We start from the raw sequence: 19,223 nt of genomic DNA, 5'->3' as shown, positions 1-19,223 counted from the left end.
TAAACGTGCTTCTTGCTTATCTCAGTCATTCAACTCATCAAAAATCTCTGAGTAAGATTTTACAGTGGTACCTCAGGTTACAGATGCTTCAGGTTACAGACTCCGTTAACCTAGAAATAGTACCTTGGGTTAAGAACTTTGCTTCAGGATGAGAACAGAAATCGCACAGTGGCGGTGCAGCGGCAGCAGGAGGCCCCATCAGCTAAAGTGGTACCTCAGGTTAAGAACAGTTTCACGTTAAGAACAGACCTCCAGAACAAATTAAGTTCTTAACCCGAGGTACCACTGTATTTGCAAAGTTCTGTTTCAGCTTTTGTTTCTGTTAATTACAGTAGTCTCTCTCCCTCCCCCCCCCCCATTCTATGGACACAGGGGTGCTGTGTACAGGGAGCAGGTCCACTTTAGGCCTGAATCAAAGTCTGCTTTCACAAAGCCATGATGATCCTTCTACTGCTAAGGCTGAACAAACCAGATCCATCTCCATCTCTGTAGTATATTCTTTGTGAGCGAGTGAGCAGAATGATACATTATATTTTAAATGATGCACCAAAGATATGCACCATCTAGAGGCTGGGCTGCCTCTCGAGATATCATTGCCAAACTCAGCATGAATGATCCCAAGAGGCAAGTGGGGGGTCTATGTCAATGTTTGGATGCCTGGTGCCATTTTGAAACAAGATGGCAGATCAAAATGTGAGTTTTGCATGAATTCATCTGTTTCTTGGCAAAGGGTTGGCTGCCTCTAAATATATTGCTGCCAAACTCAGCATGAGGATTCCCAATGTGCATGTGGGGGGGGGGTCTTTGCCAGGCACCATTCTGATTGTGACTTTGCCTATTTTTGGTGTACGTTTGGCTGTCTTTCAATATATTGTCACCAAACTTGACAAGAGGATTCCCAAGGTGGAGGCGGCACTCTTCATTGACATTTGGACTCCGTGTGCCATTTTGAAACAAGACAGCAGACCAAAATGTGACTTAGGTGTGACTTGACCTGATTATTGGTGTGACAGGTCCAAACTCACAACTTATACTGTCCAGCTAAAAATCACAATGTTTTGGGATTTCTAAGCTTCCTGAGTAGTTCTGGGCACTCTTTTAGTGATATCATAATACTAATCTTTCTCAGTGCCAGAGTTTTCCACTAGGACCCTAAAACCAATTTCCCAAGTAACTGTTAAGTTAGAGCACAAAACCATACTTTGCACATTGTGCTCATTAGCATTTAACAGTTCAATTATACACGTGTGTTTAGGATCACAGGCTACATCTCATTCTGTTTCTTGGTCACCTACAATTCCCCAAGTTTCCACAAAAAAGGGATTATGAAAGTGCTGTGAGAGCGGTTGCTCCGGTAAGGCAATAGGGCTCCAGAATTCTTTAGGAAAAGTTTATCAAGTGATACCATAGTGCTTTAAAAGTATGACATGCGCGCTTGGGCCATGTCTCTCCAACAAGCTGATGTTGCGTTTCCCAGCCAAACTCCACCACCACTCCCAACCAAAGACGCTTGCTACACATAGATTTGGGTCGTTCTCCGACCCTCTATGCAAACCTAGCCAAGGACTACCTCCTTGACCTTCTTCTTCATGGAGAAAAATGACTTACACCATCACAAATGAAGGAGGCTATTAGCTTTGTTTCCCCATCTTAGAATATTCATGCTGCAAATGTGCTGTATATAAGCTTCTAAAGTAAGAGTTAAAAGAATGGGCATCCCTGAAAGGATTTTAATAGTACAGTGGTACCTCGGGTTACATATGCTTCAGGTTACATACGCTTCAGGTTACAGACTCCGCTAACCCAGAAATAGTACCTCGGGTTAAGAACTTTGCTTCAGGATGAGAACAGAAATCATGCTCCAGCAGCACGGTGGCAGCAGGAGGCCCCATTAGCTAAAGTGGTGCTTCAGGTTAAGAACAGTTTCAGGTTAAGAACGGACCTCCGGAACGAATTAAGTACTTAACCCAAGGTACCACTGAGGATAAACCAAATGAGGATCAGTAGCTGGTCTTGCCTTTTAAAGTTATCCTGCTTTTTCTATATTCTAGGCTTATCACAGATTATGTCTCCATTAGTAGATAACTGCAAACACATGCATGCTCCATGAGAATCAGTAGCACAGGCTTTTGAACACTTGCTTTTAAAAAGAAATAGTGCATAAAGAAAGTATCATGGTTTTAAGTTTTATATACATACTGATTTTTTTATTAGTGAAGTACAATAAAAGTGTGGCCTGAAATTCTGGAGGTTGACTTCCTTCCAGTATAGCAGCTTAAATTCCACAGTAAAACTGAAGTACTTTTCTTATCTTGATGCTCTATTTCTGTCAAAACGTGTTTTGTTTACTTTGGGGCATTACCACCGTACTTGAGGCTGGTACGCAGCCTGTGGAAAAAGTCAGAAGTTTACATCAAAGATAGGAGCTAACATAAGCCCACATAAATCAGAAAGTAAAGAGGTAGAAGTTCTACAACAAAATAAACAAGCTCAGCACATTAAATGGAATGAAGTTGTTGCATAGCATGGCAGGAGAGTTCTCTGACTTTCTTCTCGAATGCATGAGAAACCTCGCATTGACTTGAAAATGGTTGCCAGGATTGTGAAATACTGTGCCTATAGTGCTTTCAGCGTCCCAGGAGATAACCCATTTTTTTATGATCTGAATTAAGATTTACTGCTTCCGCTTCCCTGAAAAAGGAACGCGATCTGCGAAGGACGGGATTAAAAATCACCTGCTTTGCTGGGGATTCTGGGAGTTGTAGGAACAGAGATTTCGTCCTAGGGAAGCGGCGCTGCTATAGGCGGAAGGGATTGCATGACGCGAGGTGCCCTAATTTGCATGGCTGGTCACTATTGGCCAGAGATTCAGGGAACCTCGTTCTCCCTGTCGCGACAGCTAGACGCTTGCAGGGCTTAGGATCCACTCCGGGAAGCAGTTCGTCTCCAGATCCTCAACATGTCTGAGCAAGGGGAGCCCGCTGGCCTCACCGATGAAGCCGCCTTCAGTGCCTGCTCCGACCCTCATCCCAGCACGAAGGTAAAGCGAGGAGATGATTTTTTAATGTGTGCATATATAAAATGGGAGGGAGGGTTGCTTTTTGTTGGGGGCGCAGAATTGCAAAGGGTTGGGAAGTTGCATTAACTCCTTGCAATGGGATCTCTCTCTCCCCCTTTGCAAGCGGCGTGCTAAAGAGACGAGCTCGGTTCTCTTTTCGGGCTTGGAGATACAGAGCCTAGGCAGAGCCAGCCAGCGATCGCCTTTCACCCGAATATTTGCGTGGCTGAACTTTAGCGCCGTGACCCGAAGGATCATATCTCTCCCGGCATGCTTGAGCTCGCCGGCTATCGCGGTTTAGAGTCTCTGTGCGATCTGTTCTTGGTGCGTAGCTGTAGTCTTTCCTGGGAGAGTATATAGCGAGATCCTTTACCCCACGTTTGCCTTGCTTTAGCTGTCCGTCTCTTTCAAGCGCCCAGGCCTCTGCATTTCCATTTACTTGGAAATGCCCTACTAAGTAAAGCATTGTGCACAGGGCAATGCTACTACACACGCTTTACTGAGAAATAAGCCTCGTTGAGTTTGTGTTGGATTTCAGCATAACTCGTGTAAGGTTGTGGCCTCGCTTGGGCTGCACACTGAACCCATTAATAAGCCCCCTTCAACACAGTAGGACCGTTGAGAGAACCTGCTTGGAAATGTACTGCTAGTGGCTTTAAAATACCATTTCTTGCAATGCTTTTGCATGCATAGAAATAATCTGGAATAAAGACACTGTACTTTCAGGCATAGGCAAACTCTGCCCTCCAGATGTTTTGGGACTGCAACTCCCATGATCCCTAGCTAACAGTACCCGTGGTCAGGGATGATGGGAATTGTAGTCCCAAAGCATCTGGAGGGTCAGTTTGCCTATGCCTGCTGTACTTGAACCCCAATCAAAGCATTTTGCTCAGTCCCATTTGTTTCTGTGTCGGACTAGGACACAGAGTTTGACTGTTATTGCACAGTCATATGTATTTTTAAAACCATTCTGGAACCGTTGCATCTACAACCCCAGTTTAAAATACAGGCAACTCCACATTTACACAGGGGTTAGGTTCCAAGGCAAGTGTGTGTGTGTGTGTGTAAAATTTATTTTCAATTTTTAAAAATCCAATATATGCCACATTGTATCAATACCAGATTACCCCACACATTTCTTATTAACATTAAAAAATAATCAAGAAGAACACATTTTTACACACACACCCCAAATCCCCAGACTTCCCTCCACTCCCTCTTCTGGGTCTTTAAATAAACCAAATCATCTTAAATTCCAGATCCCTTTACCCAATTTTCCAACTACTAAACTTGTGGTGTGCAGCACAGATGTTTTTAAACATTCAGACCATTTTATACATTACACATCTATGCTTTCATGCTATTTCCCCTTCTAATTGTCCTTGCTGTTGTTTTTTGCAAGCATTTAATCCATGTCTGCTGATGTCCCAATTTATTTACAACCGGTAGTCCCTAAATAAAAACCATTTTCCAGACTGTTATCCATTCTTTTTTTCCTACTTTTGGCATATTTAAATCTCCTCTGAAAAAGGCTTCCCATTAGGACGATTCCCCATTTCAGCCCTTCTTCCTTCCAAATTTCTCTCTGTCTCCACAGCTGTGATTTCACCCAAATTTCTCTATTTCCTGTCTGTGCTCGTATTTAAAGCTCCTTAAAGTCTCAGTTGTGTTTATTGAGCCAACTTCAAGCTTCTTCCTTCTTTTATTCGTCCCAGCAGGAAATATTATAATCCTCAGCAATGTTCTTCATATACCGTAGATTCCGGCGTATAAGATGACTTTTAACCCTGGAAAAGAGGTTAAAAAGTTGGGGGTCGTCTTATACGGCGGGTATGGGTGGAGCGGAGCCCACCCACTGCTGCGGCGGCCGCGGCTCCGAAGCAGCAGCAGCCGCCGGCGGGCTCCACTCCGCGCCAGGAGAAAGCCGTCCAGCGTGGAGCCCGCCCACTGCTGCTTCTGAATGGTCTGAATTTATTTCAGAGAGAGTTTAAAATAGAGACTTTGTTGTTCAAATCAAATGTTTGTGTTCCTCCGCCACCTCCACAAAGATCTCAGCTGAGTGGTGATGTTTTTGCCACTGGCAATAGTAAGTGAAAAGCCCCAAAACAGGGTGTTTTGGGAACAGGGCACTGGCAGCGTTGGATCTAAAACATTGTGGGTTCTCTGAGAGGCCCAGTACTTAAGGCCTCTCAGTAATGCCAGCCTGGAGCTGTTGCAGTGAAATGGTAAGAAAAGCCATCCCTTGCTGGCCAAGGTGGCCGTGTTTGGGATTTGGCAAAGACTCTTATTGCTCTGCTCCTCCCACTCCCCAACTTTTGCTTGCATTGTAACAAAGCAGTCTTATGTCTACTTACTCACAAATGAGTCTTACTCTAGGCAGTGAGGCTTACTCTTTAATAAGTACATTTAGGATTGTAGCCTTTCACTTTAACTACATAATTTGTTCATCTGGCACTATTCACAGAACAGTAATAATCTTGAAAGCATTAACTGTATAGTTTCTGTACACTTTACGTTTTGTATGTGGAGCTCGAATTAACAAAATCATTCAAGTAAAAGCTACATTCCAGTGTTGAATGCCGTTCATGGTTGATAACAATTTAACAAATTATATATTTCTGTAGGATTTTCTGCTACAACAGACGATGCTGAGGGTAAAAGATCCCAAAAAGTCTCTGGAGTTTTATACTAAGGTTCTCGGAATGACGTAAGTACCAACTGATTTTTTTGGCTGGCTCTTTTTTCTCTCATTAGCGTCTCCCAATTGTCTGTTCTAAACTGCAAGCCTGCCAGTCCTGTAAGGATACGAGATTGGAGACATAATTACATGACCTGCTTTTAGCATGGCTTAAGAGGCAACAAATTTGAACAAGAATGTTTCTAAATATTCCATGTTGGTGATACAGAGCTTAACAGTGGGACATAAAAGTTCTGCCTCTCCTAGAACTGTGAAGTGATCCACGCCATGCTTGGTGAACAAACTGCTCATCTACTTGCCCCACCAACTGGTAGAAACTGGTCAGAGATTAGAGCTTGGTAATGTTGCCTGTGGAACAGCATTCCTTAGTAGAAATTACATGCCCTGGTGATTCTGAGTTCTCTCCACACCATGGAATTCTGTTTGCTGCGAGAGGGAGCAATGGGAGGTTGGAGAGGCCCTGTTGGAAATTAGCCATGTGCCAGGAATGTAGTTTGGGTCCAATTATGCCCATGTGGTGATCTCTGGATGCCAAGCTGGCGACTGATGAAAGCAAAATGTCACTTAGAGAAGGATCTGAAATCTTTTCTTTGGTGCCTGAATTCGTTTTATTCTGGGTTGTTTCTCTGATGTTTTAATGTGTTGTAATGGCTTTGAGATTTGTTCTTTAAAATATAAAGTAGTACAGTGGACTCTCGGGTTGTGAATGTGATCCGTGTGGGATGCACATTCACAACCTGCAGCATTCGAAACCCACGTCTGTGCATGCGCGGGTTGCGATTTGGTGCTTCTGCGCATGTGCAAAGCACGATTTAGTGTTTCTGCACATGCGCGACCGCTGAAACCCGGAAGTAACCCGTTCCGGTACTTTCGGGTTTCGGTGGTCCATAACCCGAAAAAACGCAACCTGAAGCGGCTGTAACCCGAGGTATGACTGTATAGAAATGAAATGAATAATAGCAATAACAATAACAAAACCCTCTGAAGAAAAAAAGGCACCTAGACATAGAGTCTCAGCGGTGGTCGGTTTGGATTGCTCTCCAAGTAAGCATGCCGAAAAAACACACTGTGCACTTTTTAAAATTAAAAGGCAAACAGCCCCAACTATTTTTTTGCGTCTTCTTCCCTGTGGCATACACATGGGACATAGTACTGTATTGTCCCATAAATGGCAGTGGTGAGAGTATCATGTTCTACATTTCTGGCAGTCTTGTTATAACTATGAAGAACAGCAGCCAATGTTGACTTTCTAGACTACAGTAATTGAGTGTGTTAGTCTTCTACAGTCAAAACACCAAATTACCTTGTGGCGCTATAAAAATAGATTATTGCCTAAGTTTTCTTCTGATCTATCTCTGAAGTGGATTCTTGTCTGCAAAAGCTAGCATCATCATAAATTTGTTACCCTTTAAGGTGCCACAAGGCTTATATTTTCTAAATGTTCATAACCTTTTGGACATGAGTATGAGAACTTGATTACAAAACTTAGAATGTCTTTGGCGAGTGTGTTATCTCTGCTTTTCTCACATAAATTTAATTTCAAGTTGTTTATCTTCTAGCCTACTCAACAAGTTTGACTTCCCTGCTATGAAGTTCTCCCTCTACTTCTTGGCTTACGAAGATAAAAATGATATTCCAAAAGATAAAAAAGAGGGAATTGCGTGGACTCTGTCTAGAAAGGGCGTATTAGAACTGACGCAGTGAGTGTTAAAACTGTGTTCTGTAAATCATGTTTTTTCCTTGTATTTTGGTTATTCTGCTGGTTATTAATATAGTTGAAGCAGCGTTCGACTTTCTTGTGAGCAGAGTGCCTTTCATACACACCAGCTAGCTTTAGGTGTTCACCTAAACCCTCCTGGACATTCAAACTGGAGTGGACTGTCCCAGATTACACCTGAAATGCAGAAGTAGCAGCTACAGAATGAAAATTACCTCCTGGCAAATGTTTAGTCTGCAAAGTTTAAAATGTGGCAAGAGGTACAGAATTGTTTGTGACAGCAAAGAAGTCGTGTTCATTACACAAACTCTGCTTCTCAAAGCATATGCTTGTCACTTAACACTGAAATAAAATGCACATATTTGGCATATGTTGCAAATCATAACAAAATCTATTTTGGTGCTTGTCAGTATGTCACCATATTGTGCTAGTGTGAAAATGAAAGCATATCCAGAATGTTTTGACTAAAATGTTAGGCATCAGTAGATGCTAAGAATAAATCCTAATATATTTTTGTCACTTAACTACAACAAAACTCCCCCTCAAATGTCTAGTATAGTGCATGGTTGGAAGCAGAGCATTGATTAAATAATAGACTGAACTTTGCCTGCACCTTCCTTTATTTTGGTGCTAGGACAATGTTAGGGATTGATTAGCTGCTTGTGCGTAAAAACGTGCTCCCTCAGAGTTTGTGCGACCCCACAAACCTCCGTGTGTGACGGAGCTCCTCAGACATGTCTGCTCTAGTCACTAGTAGAGTCCGACAGTGGCTGTCTGCGGAAGCGTTTCCAGCAAAGGAGCTCCTTAACGGAAACGCGTCTCCTGGACTCACGGCGTGACAGTTTCCGGCGAAGTGTGGGTCTCCCTATGGGAGACTCAGATACCTCCCCACTGTTCTCGCTGGAAGCTTCCCTGAGCCCTCCCTCCTGCTCGCATTCCCTCAGAGACCCACTCCTCCCCCTGCTGGTCCCTGCTTCAGCTGTTGAGTCTCTTTCTTCCTCCCTGAGTCCCTCCACCACCTGATGCTCCGATGGCAGTTCCCTGACATCCACCTCCCCTCCAGGGCCCCCCTCACCCCTCCCATTTCCTCTCCCCTGGGAGGTGAAGGGCTAAAACCCCGAAACGAATCTTCCTCATCTTCCGACGTCTCGAACAATTCCCTCCATCGATCGTCGTCCTGGCTCGCTGAATCCTCTTCCTCTTCAGAATCTGGGAACCCTTCCAACTCCTCTTCCTCGTCGGTGGTGGCAAAGTATTCCCTTCGGAACCTCGCTACAGGCTGAGGTTTACGTGGGAACCTCTGATGAAAAGTCTCTATTAAAACTTCGTCATTGACATCCTCTGCCCTAACCCAGGTGTTTTCCGACTCCGGTTCCCCTTCCCACATTACCAAATACTCTACTTGATCTCCCTTCCACCTGGAATCGAGGATCTCCGCTACATGGTAGCTGTGTTCCTTCTCCTCCATTGCTGGTCCCCTAGTGACCCTCCCTTCACTGTCTCCTCTATACGGTGACAGCAACGACCTGTGAAAAACTGGGTGCAGCTTCATGTGGTTCGGTAACCGGAGCCTGAAAGCCACTGGATTGACCTGCTGCATGACTTCAAACGGACCCAGCCTTTTGGGTCTTAATTTCTTACAACCTCCTTTGAACGGCAACCCTTGGGTTGACAGCCACACCTGGTCCCCCACCCTGATGCTTTCACCTTCCCTTCGGTTTTTGTCTGCCTGCCTCTTATATTCCTCCTTAGCCCTGTTTAAGTTGAGTTGGAGCTGGCGATGGATCGCTTCCATTTCTTCCACGAACTGTTCTGCAGCTGGAACGCTCCAGTTCTCCCCCTCCCCCCCTGGGAAGGCTCTGGGATGGCACCCGTGATTAGCCAAAAAGGGGCTCATCCCCGTGGACACGTTCTCTGCATTGTTGTAGGCAAATTCTGCCAACGCCAGCTTCTCCACCCAATCATTCTCTCTGTCATTAACATAACACCTCAAATATTGTTGGAGAACCCCATTTGCTCTTTCCGCCTGCCCGTTGGTTTCTGGATGACGGGCCGTTGAAAAATTAACCTCTACATGCAGTAAGCTCATGAGCTTCCTCCAGAACCTGGAAGTAAATTGTTTCCCTCGGTCTGAAACCACCCTCAAGGGGGCGCCATGCAACCGAAACACATTCTCTACAAACAATTTGGCTGTTTCTTCTGCTGTGACCGCATGTGAGCAGGCTATAAAGTGGGCCATTTTAGTTAACAGGTCTACTACAACCATGATGGCTGTTTTCCCTCTAGACCTTGGCAGATCAGTCATGAAATCTATTGCCACTGCTTCCCACGGTCTTTCAGGTGTGGGCAGTGGTTCTAATAAACCAGCCGGCGCCCGCCTCTCCCCCTTGGCTCTTTGGCATTGTTCACACCCTCTCACATACTCCCGCACATCTTCCCTGACCTTGGGCCACCAAAATTCCCTGGTAACCAGCCACATGGTCTTGTGTTGCCCAAAATGCCCTGCTGTGGGGCTATCGTGCAGCTGCTTGAGTACCTTCTCCCTCAATTCCCCTTCAGGTATATATAACGCTCCCTTATAATACAATGCCCCGTTTCTCTCCTCAAAACCACCGGATTTGTCTTCCTCCCTCCTGAGATCCCTGAGTTTGTCCTGGGCGTATGCATCCTGCACCGTACCCTCTACCAATTCCCTTTGCCCCACCAAAGTCGCCCCACACACCCAGCGGTCCTCTGGAATGATATGGGTTTCTTCGGGTGCTCCCTCCCCCTCCAAATATTCAGGTTTGCGTGAGAGAGCGTCCGCCCTAACATTCTCTGGGCCTGGCACGTAACAAATCTCAAAGTTAAATTTGGAGAACTCCTGGGCCCATCTCAACTGCCTTTGGTTGAGCACTCGCGCAGTTCTCCAATACTCTAGATTTTTATGGTCCGTGCACACTTGCACCTTATGTTGTGCACCAACTAGCAGATGCCTCCATCTCCGGAACGCCTCATGAATAGCAAGAAGTTCTCGGTCGTACACCGTGTAGTTCCTCTCGGATTTGTTCAGCTTTCGCGAAAAGAAGGCACACGGTCGCCACTCTGACTCCTCCTTCCCCGGCTGCAGAAGAAGCACCGCCCCTATGGCTCTGTCCGATGCGTCTGTTTCAACCCTTAGCTTCTTTCGTAAATCCACATGCAGAAGTTGTTCTTCAGAGGCGAAGGCCCTTTTCAGCTCCTCAAACGCTCGCTCCGCCTCCGCCGTCCATACAAACTTCTTTTTACTGCTGAGACAGTCAGTGATGGGCGCCGTCAGATGGGCGAAGTTGCGGATGAACTTACGATAAAAGTTTCCAAACCCTAGGAACCTCTGCACATCCTTCTTGGTTTTGGGTGTTTTCCATTCCAGCACTGCCTGTACCTTGCCGGGATCCATGGCCAATCCCTTGTCTGACAGGCGGTACCCCAGGAATTCCACCTCCTTGGTATGGAACCAACACTTCTCCAGTTTGACCCACAGCCTGTTGGCTTGCAGTCTGCTCAACACTTCTCTGACGTCTCTCACATGTTGCTCCTCATTCTCCGAATACACCAACACATCATCTAGGAAAGCAACGCAATTCTTGTAGAGCAAAGGGCCCAGTACGTGGTTCATAAAAGATTGAAAACACGCTGAGCCTGCTTGTAATCCAAATGGCATAACGAGGTATTCAAATGCCCCCAAAGGGGTAAACATGGTGGTTTTCCATTCATCCCCTTTCCTTATGCGTATCAGGTTGTACGCCCCCCTTAGATCCAGCTTTGTAAAAATCTTTCCCTTCCTCACCCTGGTCAAAATATCATCAATTCTGGGCATAGGGAAAGCCACCGGTTCAGTCACTGCATTTAACCTCCTAAAATCGCATACAAGTCTCGGCTTGTCCGCGTTTTTTTTGTCCACAAAGAACACTGGGCTACCCCCTGCTGCTTTGGACTCTCTGATGAAGCCTCTCTTCAGGTTCTTGTCAATAAACCCTCGCAACTCCTGCATTTCTCTGTCTGACATGGCATACAACTTGCCCACGGGAAGCTGTGCTCCAGGGAGTAAATTGATCTGGCAATCAAAGGGTCTATGAGGTGGTAGTTGGTCAGCTTCCTTCTCGCTGAACACGTCGCTGAGATCTGCATACTGTGGTGGTACCTTCACCTTCTCCATTACTTCAGTCCCTGCTAGGGTGGCTTGGGCCCCTGCTGAACCCTTTTCCCCTTTGCAGTGTTCTAAGCAATGTGCTGAACCAAAGGACACCACTCTTTGATGCCAGCCAACCAGCGGATCATGTAGAGCTAGCCAGCTCATTCCCAAAATAATGGGAGCGCCCCCCAGGGTGGCCACATTAAACGCTATCAGTTCTGTGTGCCTTGCCACCCTCATTATCATTGGGACAGTCTGCAAGCTGACTCCTCCTCCCAACAACTCCCTGCCATCAATCGTGGTCACCTGCAGGGGGTTGCTTAAAGGGATAGTCTGTATCTGGTGTTCAGCAGCAAACTCCTTGCTCATAAAATTGCAGGAGCTGCCTGAGTCCAATAGCGCCTTTATTTTTAGGGGGTGCCCATTTTGCAGCTCTAGCGACACTTCAATCACTAGAGCAGGTCGAGGAGCTTCTGGCACGGGCACTTTCACTGCTCTTTGGCCTGGCTGCAGTGCCCCGATTGTGGCAACCAGGCGTTGGCTTTTACCTGCTCCGTTCCCCCCTGTTCTCCCCCCTCAACAGCTCCCACCATCCCTTGCCATTCCTTCCTCTGGGGGCAGACTCTGGCAAAGTGGCCTGGCTGTTGGCAGAGATAGCATTTCCGGGGGCCCTTTCCCTCCTTCTTAGCCCCCTCGCTGGTTTTTGAAAATGCGCGCGCGCGCGCTGTTCCGATTTCCATCGGCTCTGCCGGCGGGAAAGCTGGCTCAGGAATGTCTGGAATGCGGAACTCCTTCCAACGTTCCCCTCTCCCTTCCCGCCTCTCCAAGGCTCTTGCCTCCTGCCGCGCTCCTATGGTCAGCGCAGATTTGGTCAGCTGATCCATAGACTCCGCCCTGGGGCTCCGTGACAGCTCGTCTTTCACCGCCGAAGAAAGACCTTCTTCAAATAGCATTTGAATGGGTGCCGCCGATAAATCCCAACTCAGTCTGTGAATCAGCATGGTAAACTCAGTCCAGTACTCACGGACAGATCGACTTCCCTGCTTACAAGCCATTAGCTGTCTGCGCACCGCCCCTTCCTCAATATCGCTGGAAAACATGATATCCATTGCACGAAAGAACTTCCTCGTGTCCTTTAGTATGTCATTGTGCGTTGCCATTAGGGGTCGAACCCAGTCTCTCGCCCCTTTCTCAAGATGCCCAATTACAAAAGCAACTCGCGATTCCTCATCAGGGAACTCATCGAACTGCACATTAATGGCATATTGCATCTCTGTCCTAAAGGCATGGTAATCCTTGGGGTCCCCCCCAAATTTTTGCACCAATCCTGGTACCTTTCTGGGGAATTGAGTGGCTCTCCCCTTCTTGTCTGCATCCTGAGCCCTTCTCTCCTCCAGCCTCGCCGTCTGCAGCGCCAGTTGGACCTCCAACGCTCGGTATCTATCTTCCAAGCTTGGACCAGCTCCAGCCCCCGCTCCTCCGGTTCCGGTTGGTTCGCTCATGATGCTTTCTCTTGCACAGGCAGCGTACAGAGACTGTCGGACTGCTGTTAGGGATTGATTAGCTGCTTGTGCGTAAAAACGTGCTCCCTCAGAGTTTGTGCGACCCCACAAACCTCCGTGTGTGACGGAGCTCCTCAGACATGTCTGCTCTAGTCACTAGTAGAGTCCGACAGTGGCTGTCTGCGGAAGCGTTTCCAGCAAAGGAGCTCCTTAACGGAAACGCGTCTCCTGGACTCACGGCGTGACAGTTTCCGGCGAAGTGTGGGTCTCCCTATGGGAGACTCAGATACCTCCCCACTGTTCTCGCTGGAAGCTTCCCTGAGCCCTCCCTCCTGCTCGCATTCCCTCAGAGACCCACTCCTCCCCCTGCTGGTCCCTGCTTCAGCTGTTGAGTCTCTTTCTTCCTCCCTGAGTCCCTCCACCACCTGATGCTCCGATGGCAGTTCCCTGACAGACAAGCTTGTTTGTCGCTCTCTGAAATTGCATTTGAGACTTTTTGATTTGGTGTGCTACTTTCTGTTTCACTACTATCGCCCCCATCTACACTATGCATTTGAAGCAGTATCTTAGAATCTGTAGTTTGTAGTGGATGCTGAGGGTTATTAGGAGACACCTATTCCCCTCACAGAGCTACAGTTCCCTGAGTGGTTTAAACGGTCAGTCTTTCTTCCCAGGGAAACTTTGGGAGCCTCAAAACATGGTGAAGTTCTGCACAAGAAAATGGTCAGTTGCGCTACATTGCTTCTGTCAGGCCAGTTTCTGACAAAAAGTTTACAACATTTGCCAGCTCTTTTTCAAGTTATGAAAAAAGGTCCTGTTTGTCCTCCAAATTCCTTCTAGGTTCTTATGGTTTTTTTTCCACACACCTATCCTGGAATTCCATTCCATTATACTTCATAGTGTCTTTTTTGTCATTTCCCCCCCACATCTGCTCTAGCATTTCTACGATGCAACTGGTTTTTGATGCTGATTCTTCAGTCTTCCATCTTCTTGGCCTTAGTTTGCTTTGAGCAGAACATAATTACAAATATAAAATGGTTCTAATATTTGTCAATGAAGTGAAAAGACTTCCTTCAATAAAATGGCTTTTTCAAGTGAATAATGTTATATTAATATCATCTTAATCCATGACTTAATATTTGTTTAATATTGATTCTAGTAACTTGGAAAGTTTCGTCATTTTATCTGTTCATGTTGTATATCCCTGATGGCTGGTCTCTTCTCCTCACATGCACTGTTAAATGTTCTCTTTTGCTATTGTTATAACTGTTTATCACCATGCATCTTATTTTTGTTCTTATTCTCTTTCCCTCCCCACCCCCCACATCCCTCTCCTTCTTTTCTAGCAACTGGGGCACTGAAAATGATGAGAGTCAGGCTTACCACAATGGCAATTCAGATCCCCGAGGATTCGGTATGTTGTAAAGCAGGGGTGGTTAGCCTCTTTGGGATCAAGGGCGTCACTGACCCATGGTCAGTCTTTTGTGGCCAAAGTGTAAAAGTGGGCATGGTCAATTAAAAAGGATACATTCTGCATGGTGGGGTTGGGGATCTTGGAAATCACTAGAACAATTTGGAATCACATTAGGGTACCAGCAAGAGTGGTCAGTAAAACTAAATAAATTATTATTATTATTCTTTTAAATGACAAGTGGGCGGGGGTTTTAGAAGGTCACAGAAAGAGATTTTAGTATTACAATGGGTAACCTAAGGGAGTAGTCGGTAATTTTTAAAAACACTTTTTAAATTGGAAAAATTTACCTCAGGGTAAAAAGCCTCTTGGAGGAGGGGCAGATGCAGGCCGTGGTAAATCACCCCTGTTGTAAAGAAAGCTGATGTGGGTAATGCTCACATTTCTCCCCCCCCCCCCCCCGTGAATTTCAATAAAACCTGTCTTAACTAGTAGATGCCAAGAACATAGGTATAATCCACTTCCAGAGTTTTCAACAGGTTTTATAGACTAAAAGCTAATTGGGGTAATTGAACTTATTATAAAGGCAGAATAACTGGATTCATAATTACTTCAGAGAATTTGGCACAAAATCTTGAGAGCAATTTCTACATCTTAAGGAAACAACAGCAGTTAAGGGTGTGTCTTGAATAAATGTGTGGATCCGGTGCACACATTATTCTGCATCTTTCTCTTTCTGACGCACAGCCCTTTAGTAAGTGTTCCTCTAGGGAGGAAAAGAGCGCCATTTTCCTGTAGGTGTTGCAACTCTGATGGCAGTGACTCATAAACTGCAGGCAATAGTGCAGTTTATTTCAGTTAAAGTTGGTTTTTCAGTTGTGCGTGCCTTGTTGCCGTTACCCTATCCCCCCGGTGCCTCACCAGTTTGGTTTGTCATGGGTGTTATTCCTGTCACATCATAGAGCTAGCCACAATTAGAATGCCTGTTTTGATGGAAAGGTGACATAAAGCCAACTTAGATGGCTTCAGAAAGGGATGGGGAACCTGTGACCAGGTGTTGTTGGGACTATGACTTTCATCATCCCTCACTGTTGGCCATGCTGACTGGGACTGATGGGAATGCCGCTAGTTCTGATGGGTATATGCTACCTCCAGGATCAGCAGCATGCATCTAAATATCTGTTGCTGTGGTCCAACTGTGTGAGAAGGACGAAGGATGTGATGTGGGATTCCCCATAGGCTTCACAGCTCATTGGCCACTGGGAGCAGATGCTGCGCAAGATAGGCATTGGGTCTAATTTAGCAGGGATCACTCTTAAGCAAATATTTGATGAACAAGCTATGAAATCCTCTCCCCCACACGAAAACTATCAACCATTTAAAAGAAGAACTGAGGATGGCCAACTTCTGCATTCTGTTTCGAGTTGTTGTTTGGTCTGGAAGCATATTTTCACACAACATACCCCTGCGTAAGAGGTCAGATATCAACAAGCGCTTCACAGTGATTGTCTCTGTGTACTCTGATGTAGCTTGGATTATGCATGCAATACAGTCCCCAGAGAACTGTAACGTACATTTATGCTATGGTATAAATTAACTCTGGCATATTAAGTACACTTTCTACATTGTAACAAAAAAACTGATTTGCAATTGAGTTAAGAAAAGAAGGTTTTATTCACATTTGTATTAAAAGCATCATTGCCTTTGGTTACTTTGTTGTTTTTCAGGTCATATTGGAATTGCTGTTCCTGATGTAAATGCAGCTTGTAAAAGATTTGAGGAGCTGGGAGTGAAATTTGTCAAAAAACCAGACGATGGTAAGTCTTCGGTGTAAATAGTGGCTCTTAAATTGTAAGTTGGCTCGTGGTTTTTTTTGTGTTTTTTTTTGCTAAACTAGTTTTAGTGGCTTGAAACATGAATTTGTTGAGGACTTCTTCTATTAAAGCTTATAAACTATATTTCTCTTTTGTAGGTAAAATGAAAGGACTTGCTTTTATCCAGGATCCTGATGGCTACTGGATTGAAATCCTGAATCCGAACCATATGATAAATATAATCCCGATTGGAAATACTGCGTAGTGATCTTGCCATCAAGAGACCAAAAATTCTTAACAATGTCCTCCTGATTTAACAAAAAGTTGTTCTGGTCATTCGCCAAATGATAAACAAATAGGAATAAACAGTATTCCCTTTCCCCTTGCTATGTCTGCAAAGGTAGGAGATGGGAAGCTTCCATTTCTAGCTTGTGGTGAGCTATACCTTTGCCATTTTGACAATACAGGAAGCTATGGTTTGCCACCCACAAACTTGGAAGTGTAAGCTTCTAATATCTTTTCCTAATGCACGAACAAATGCAAGGAGGGATGCATATGAATGAGGCTTAGCGCTGCTTATTTTCATAAGAAAAGGCTATGGTTTGTGCTGACTGTATTTAAGAACCCACACGGTGGTGTGCACTTCCAAATGTACAACAGATAAACTGTGATTTTGAGCTGCTTATCTTTTGTCTTTGATCTGCACATTTCACAAGTTCTTTCCTGTCTGCACAGAGCAGCAGCATTTTGAGGTGTATCAACAGTCATAACTGGTTTATCAGTGGTTTGTGAATTCAGATGTAATGGCAGACAATAATTAGTGCAAACCATGATTGAGCCTCACACAAGTTCAAACATTTTTTAAAGAAAATCCCATAGTTTGCCATACTGCTTGAATGTAGCCAGTATGTTCTGGAATTAGTTACTTGGTTTATCCTGCACAGAAATCATAATTGTAACCTTTTCGTAGCTGGCCACATTTTGTAGTATATTATGGCCAGATTCTTATTCTTAGTTAATTTTTAGTTTTGGTATGCAATATGGCTGCAGTTGGATTATTTAAACATGCTGGCAAAATACAAGACTGTTTAGATCTTTCATGTTTTATGAACTGGAAGCAAATACTGAAGTCTTGCTCCTTTTCTCTTTGATGTTGGCAAAGCTGCATTTGTTGAGGATTTTTATCATGACCCCTTCATGGGTGTATAAGACTACTTCAGCTGCAGTTACTAGTGATTAAGGCCCATTGAACTCGTGAGATATGCTTCTGAGTAAGACATATATAGAATTGCACTGTTAGTCTGCATTGTTCCTGAATCCAGTTGTTGCTTTGTGCCTTGAACCCAAGTGCACAGGTTACTATGAATGAAATGGCAGCGTGCAGTTTAAGATGAACAGACAAGTACTACACTTACGGTATGAATGCTAGTTACAAATGCTTGAAGTGGGGTAGGATGCCATCCTACTTTTCAGGCAGACATAATTCACTTTGGCTTAGCCATCCCATTTTGTTCCTCTCCCACTTCGCGCACTGCTGTATATCACACCCACAGTTGCCCTTCAGGAGCTAGGTGGCATGATACGTATTTTCTTCTTAATATCAATTTTGTCTTGGTATACAGTAGCTCTAACATAAACTAAAGCCTAGATGTCTGAAATGTTAATGTACCACCTGTTGTGCTCTTTACCTGTCTTCAGTGGGTTTCTAGTTGTTTCCAAGCTCTCCCAAGGTTTACAAAACCGACACATGAACTAGTTGGTCTTCATCAGTGTTTAATTTGTATTGACACATTTAGACTATGCAATCCACACTTTGCCGAATAGCCCTGACTCAACTGTCTTTGTTAATTGGGGCATTGTTAGCAGCACTTTAGATCTCCTTTTGGGATTAACCAGCCTTGAGTGCAGTGTTGACATCAAATAATAATAAAAAAAATATTTTCAAGTTAAGAACTCTGTGCGTCCTTCTTTTGTCAGAACACATGGAAGAATATGTAAATGAGGAACAAAGTGCCCTGCACCAATCTTCACTTCCCCCCAAAAAACTCTTCTTTTGGCACCCTCCCATGCAACTCTTCAGAATACTCTGCTTGCCTGAGAGGAAAGGAACAACTGTGATGACTTTGAACAGAATTGCTGGCAGGGCTGAGTTTGTCTGGGTCACTTCACAAAGGACAGAAGGAAGCTGCCTTATACAAGCCGCTCTTGGTTAGCACAGAACTGGTTGTTGAGATAGTCCTGGAAGTTGAGGTAGCCTAGGGGTGGGGTTGGTGTTCAGGGCAGAGCTGTGCCTGGTTCAGGAGCTTGAGGAGGAACACATCGGCCAGGGCAGTGCTTCTCAATCTGTCACGTGTTTATTGTTTCTCGGCTAAGTTAAGCTTCATGATTCTTTGAAAACTTATTTGGAGTTGAATATTTCGGTGACAGTTCAAGGTAATGTATATAAGCAACCTTCTTACTGGCATCTTTAATAATGTCTTTTAATCTATAATACATAATTGAAAAGTTTGCTACTTCTAGCCAGCATAATTTTAAAGCCCCATAGGGGGTGTATAAACACATTAAAAATGTATTTGCTTTAATCATGGGTAGAGCGCTCAAATGGGAAGGGAAATCATTAATCTAAAATACACTTGCTTTTTCAGTGTTAGTGTGCAGGCTGCATAATTGTGAAGACAACAGATGTGGCTAACACAACCTATAGCTTCACTCAGTCATTCGCCCCCCCCCCCCCATTTAGCTAAAAATGGAGATTGTCAAAACATGGAAATGAGTTCCAGTCCCCCACCTTCTTGTCCTCATATCTCACTTTGAGCAATTAGTTTCTCACTACTAGCAGTGGAAGCTATTGAAACCTTTCGGGAAAAGAC

At 44.8% G+C, this 19,223-nt stretch overlaps 1 protein-coding gene across 1 annotated transcript; it reads left to right on the top strand.

The window, feature by feature from the left end:
• The first annotated feature begins 2,652 nt into the window (after positions 1–2,652).
• Positions 2,653–18,306, top strand: GLO1 (glyoxalase I). The gene is made up of 6 exons (XM_083497234.1): positions 2,653–3,040; positions 5,683–5,765; positions 7,316–7,456; positions 14,475–14,542; positions 16,267–16,356; positions 16,512–18,306. The coding sequence occupies exons 1-6, from the start codon at positions 2,960–2,962 to the stop codon at positions 16,616–16,618; spliced, it is 570 nt and encodes a 189-aa protein (XP_083353360.1). The 5' UTR covers positions 2,653–2,959; the 3' UTR covers positions 16,619–18,306.
• The last annotated feature ends 917 nt before the right edge of the window (positions 18,307–19,223 follow it).

Source organism: Podarcis liolepis (genome assembly GCF_965112155.1).
Source record: "Podarcis liolepis genome assembly, chromosome: 3".
Lineage (NCBI taxonomy): Eukaryota > Metazoa > Chordata > Lepidosauria > Squamata > Lacertidae > Podarcis > Podarcis liolepis.
Note: the sequence above shows the minus strand (reverse complement) of the source record. Positions and strands in the feature narration are given on the sequence as shown.

What these genes read in the sequence shown, in the direction of transcription:
- GLO1 (XM_083497234.1), top strand. Translation starts at nt 2,960, where the DNA reads ATGTCTGAGCAAGGGGAGCCCGCTGGCCTCACCGATGAAGCCGCCTTC. An exon ending in GGCGTATTAGAACTGACGCA is followed by an intron (nt 7,457 to 14,474) that starts GTGAGTGTTAAA and finishes CTTCTTTTCTAG; the next exon opens with CAACTGGGGCACTGAAAATG. An exon ending in TTCAGATCCCCGAGGATTCG is followed by an intron (nt 14,543 to 16,266) that starts GTATGTTGTAAA and finishes GTTGTTTTTCAG; the next exon opens with GTCATATTGGAATTGCTGTT.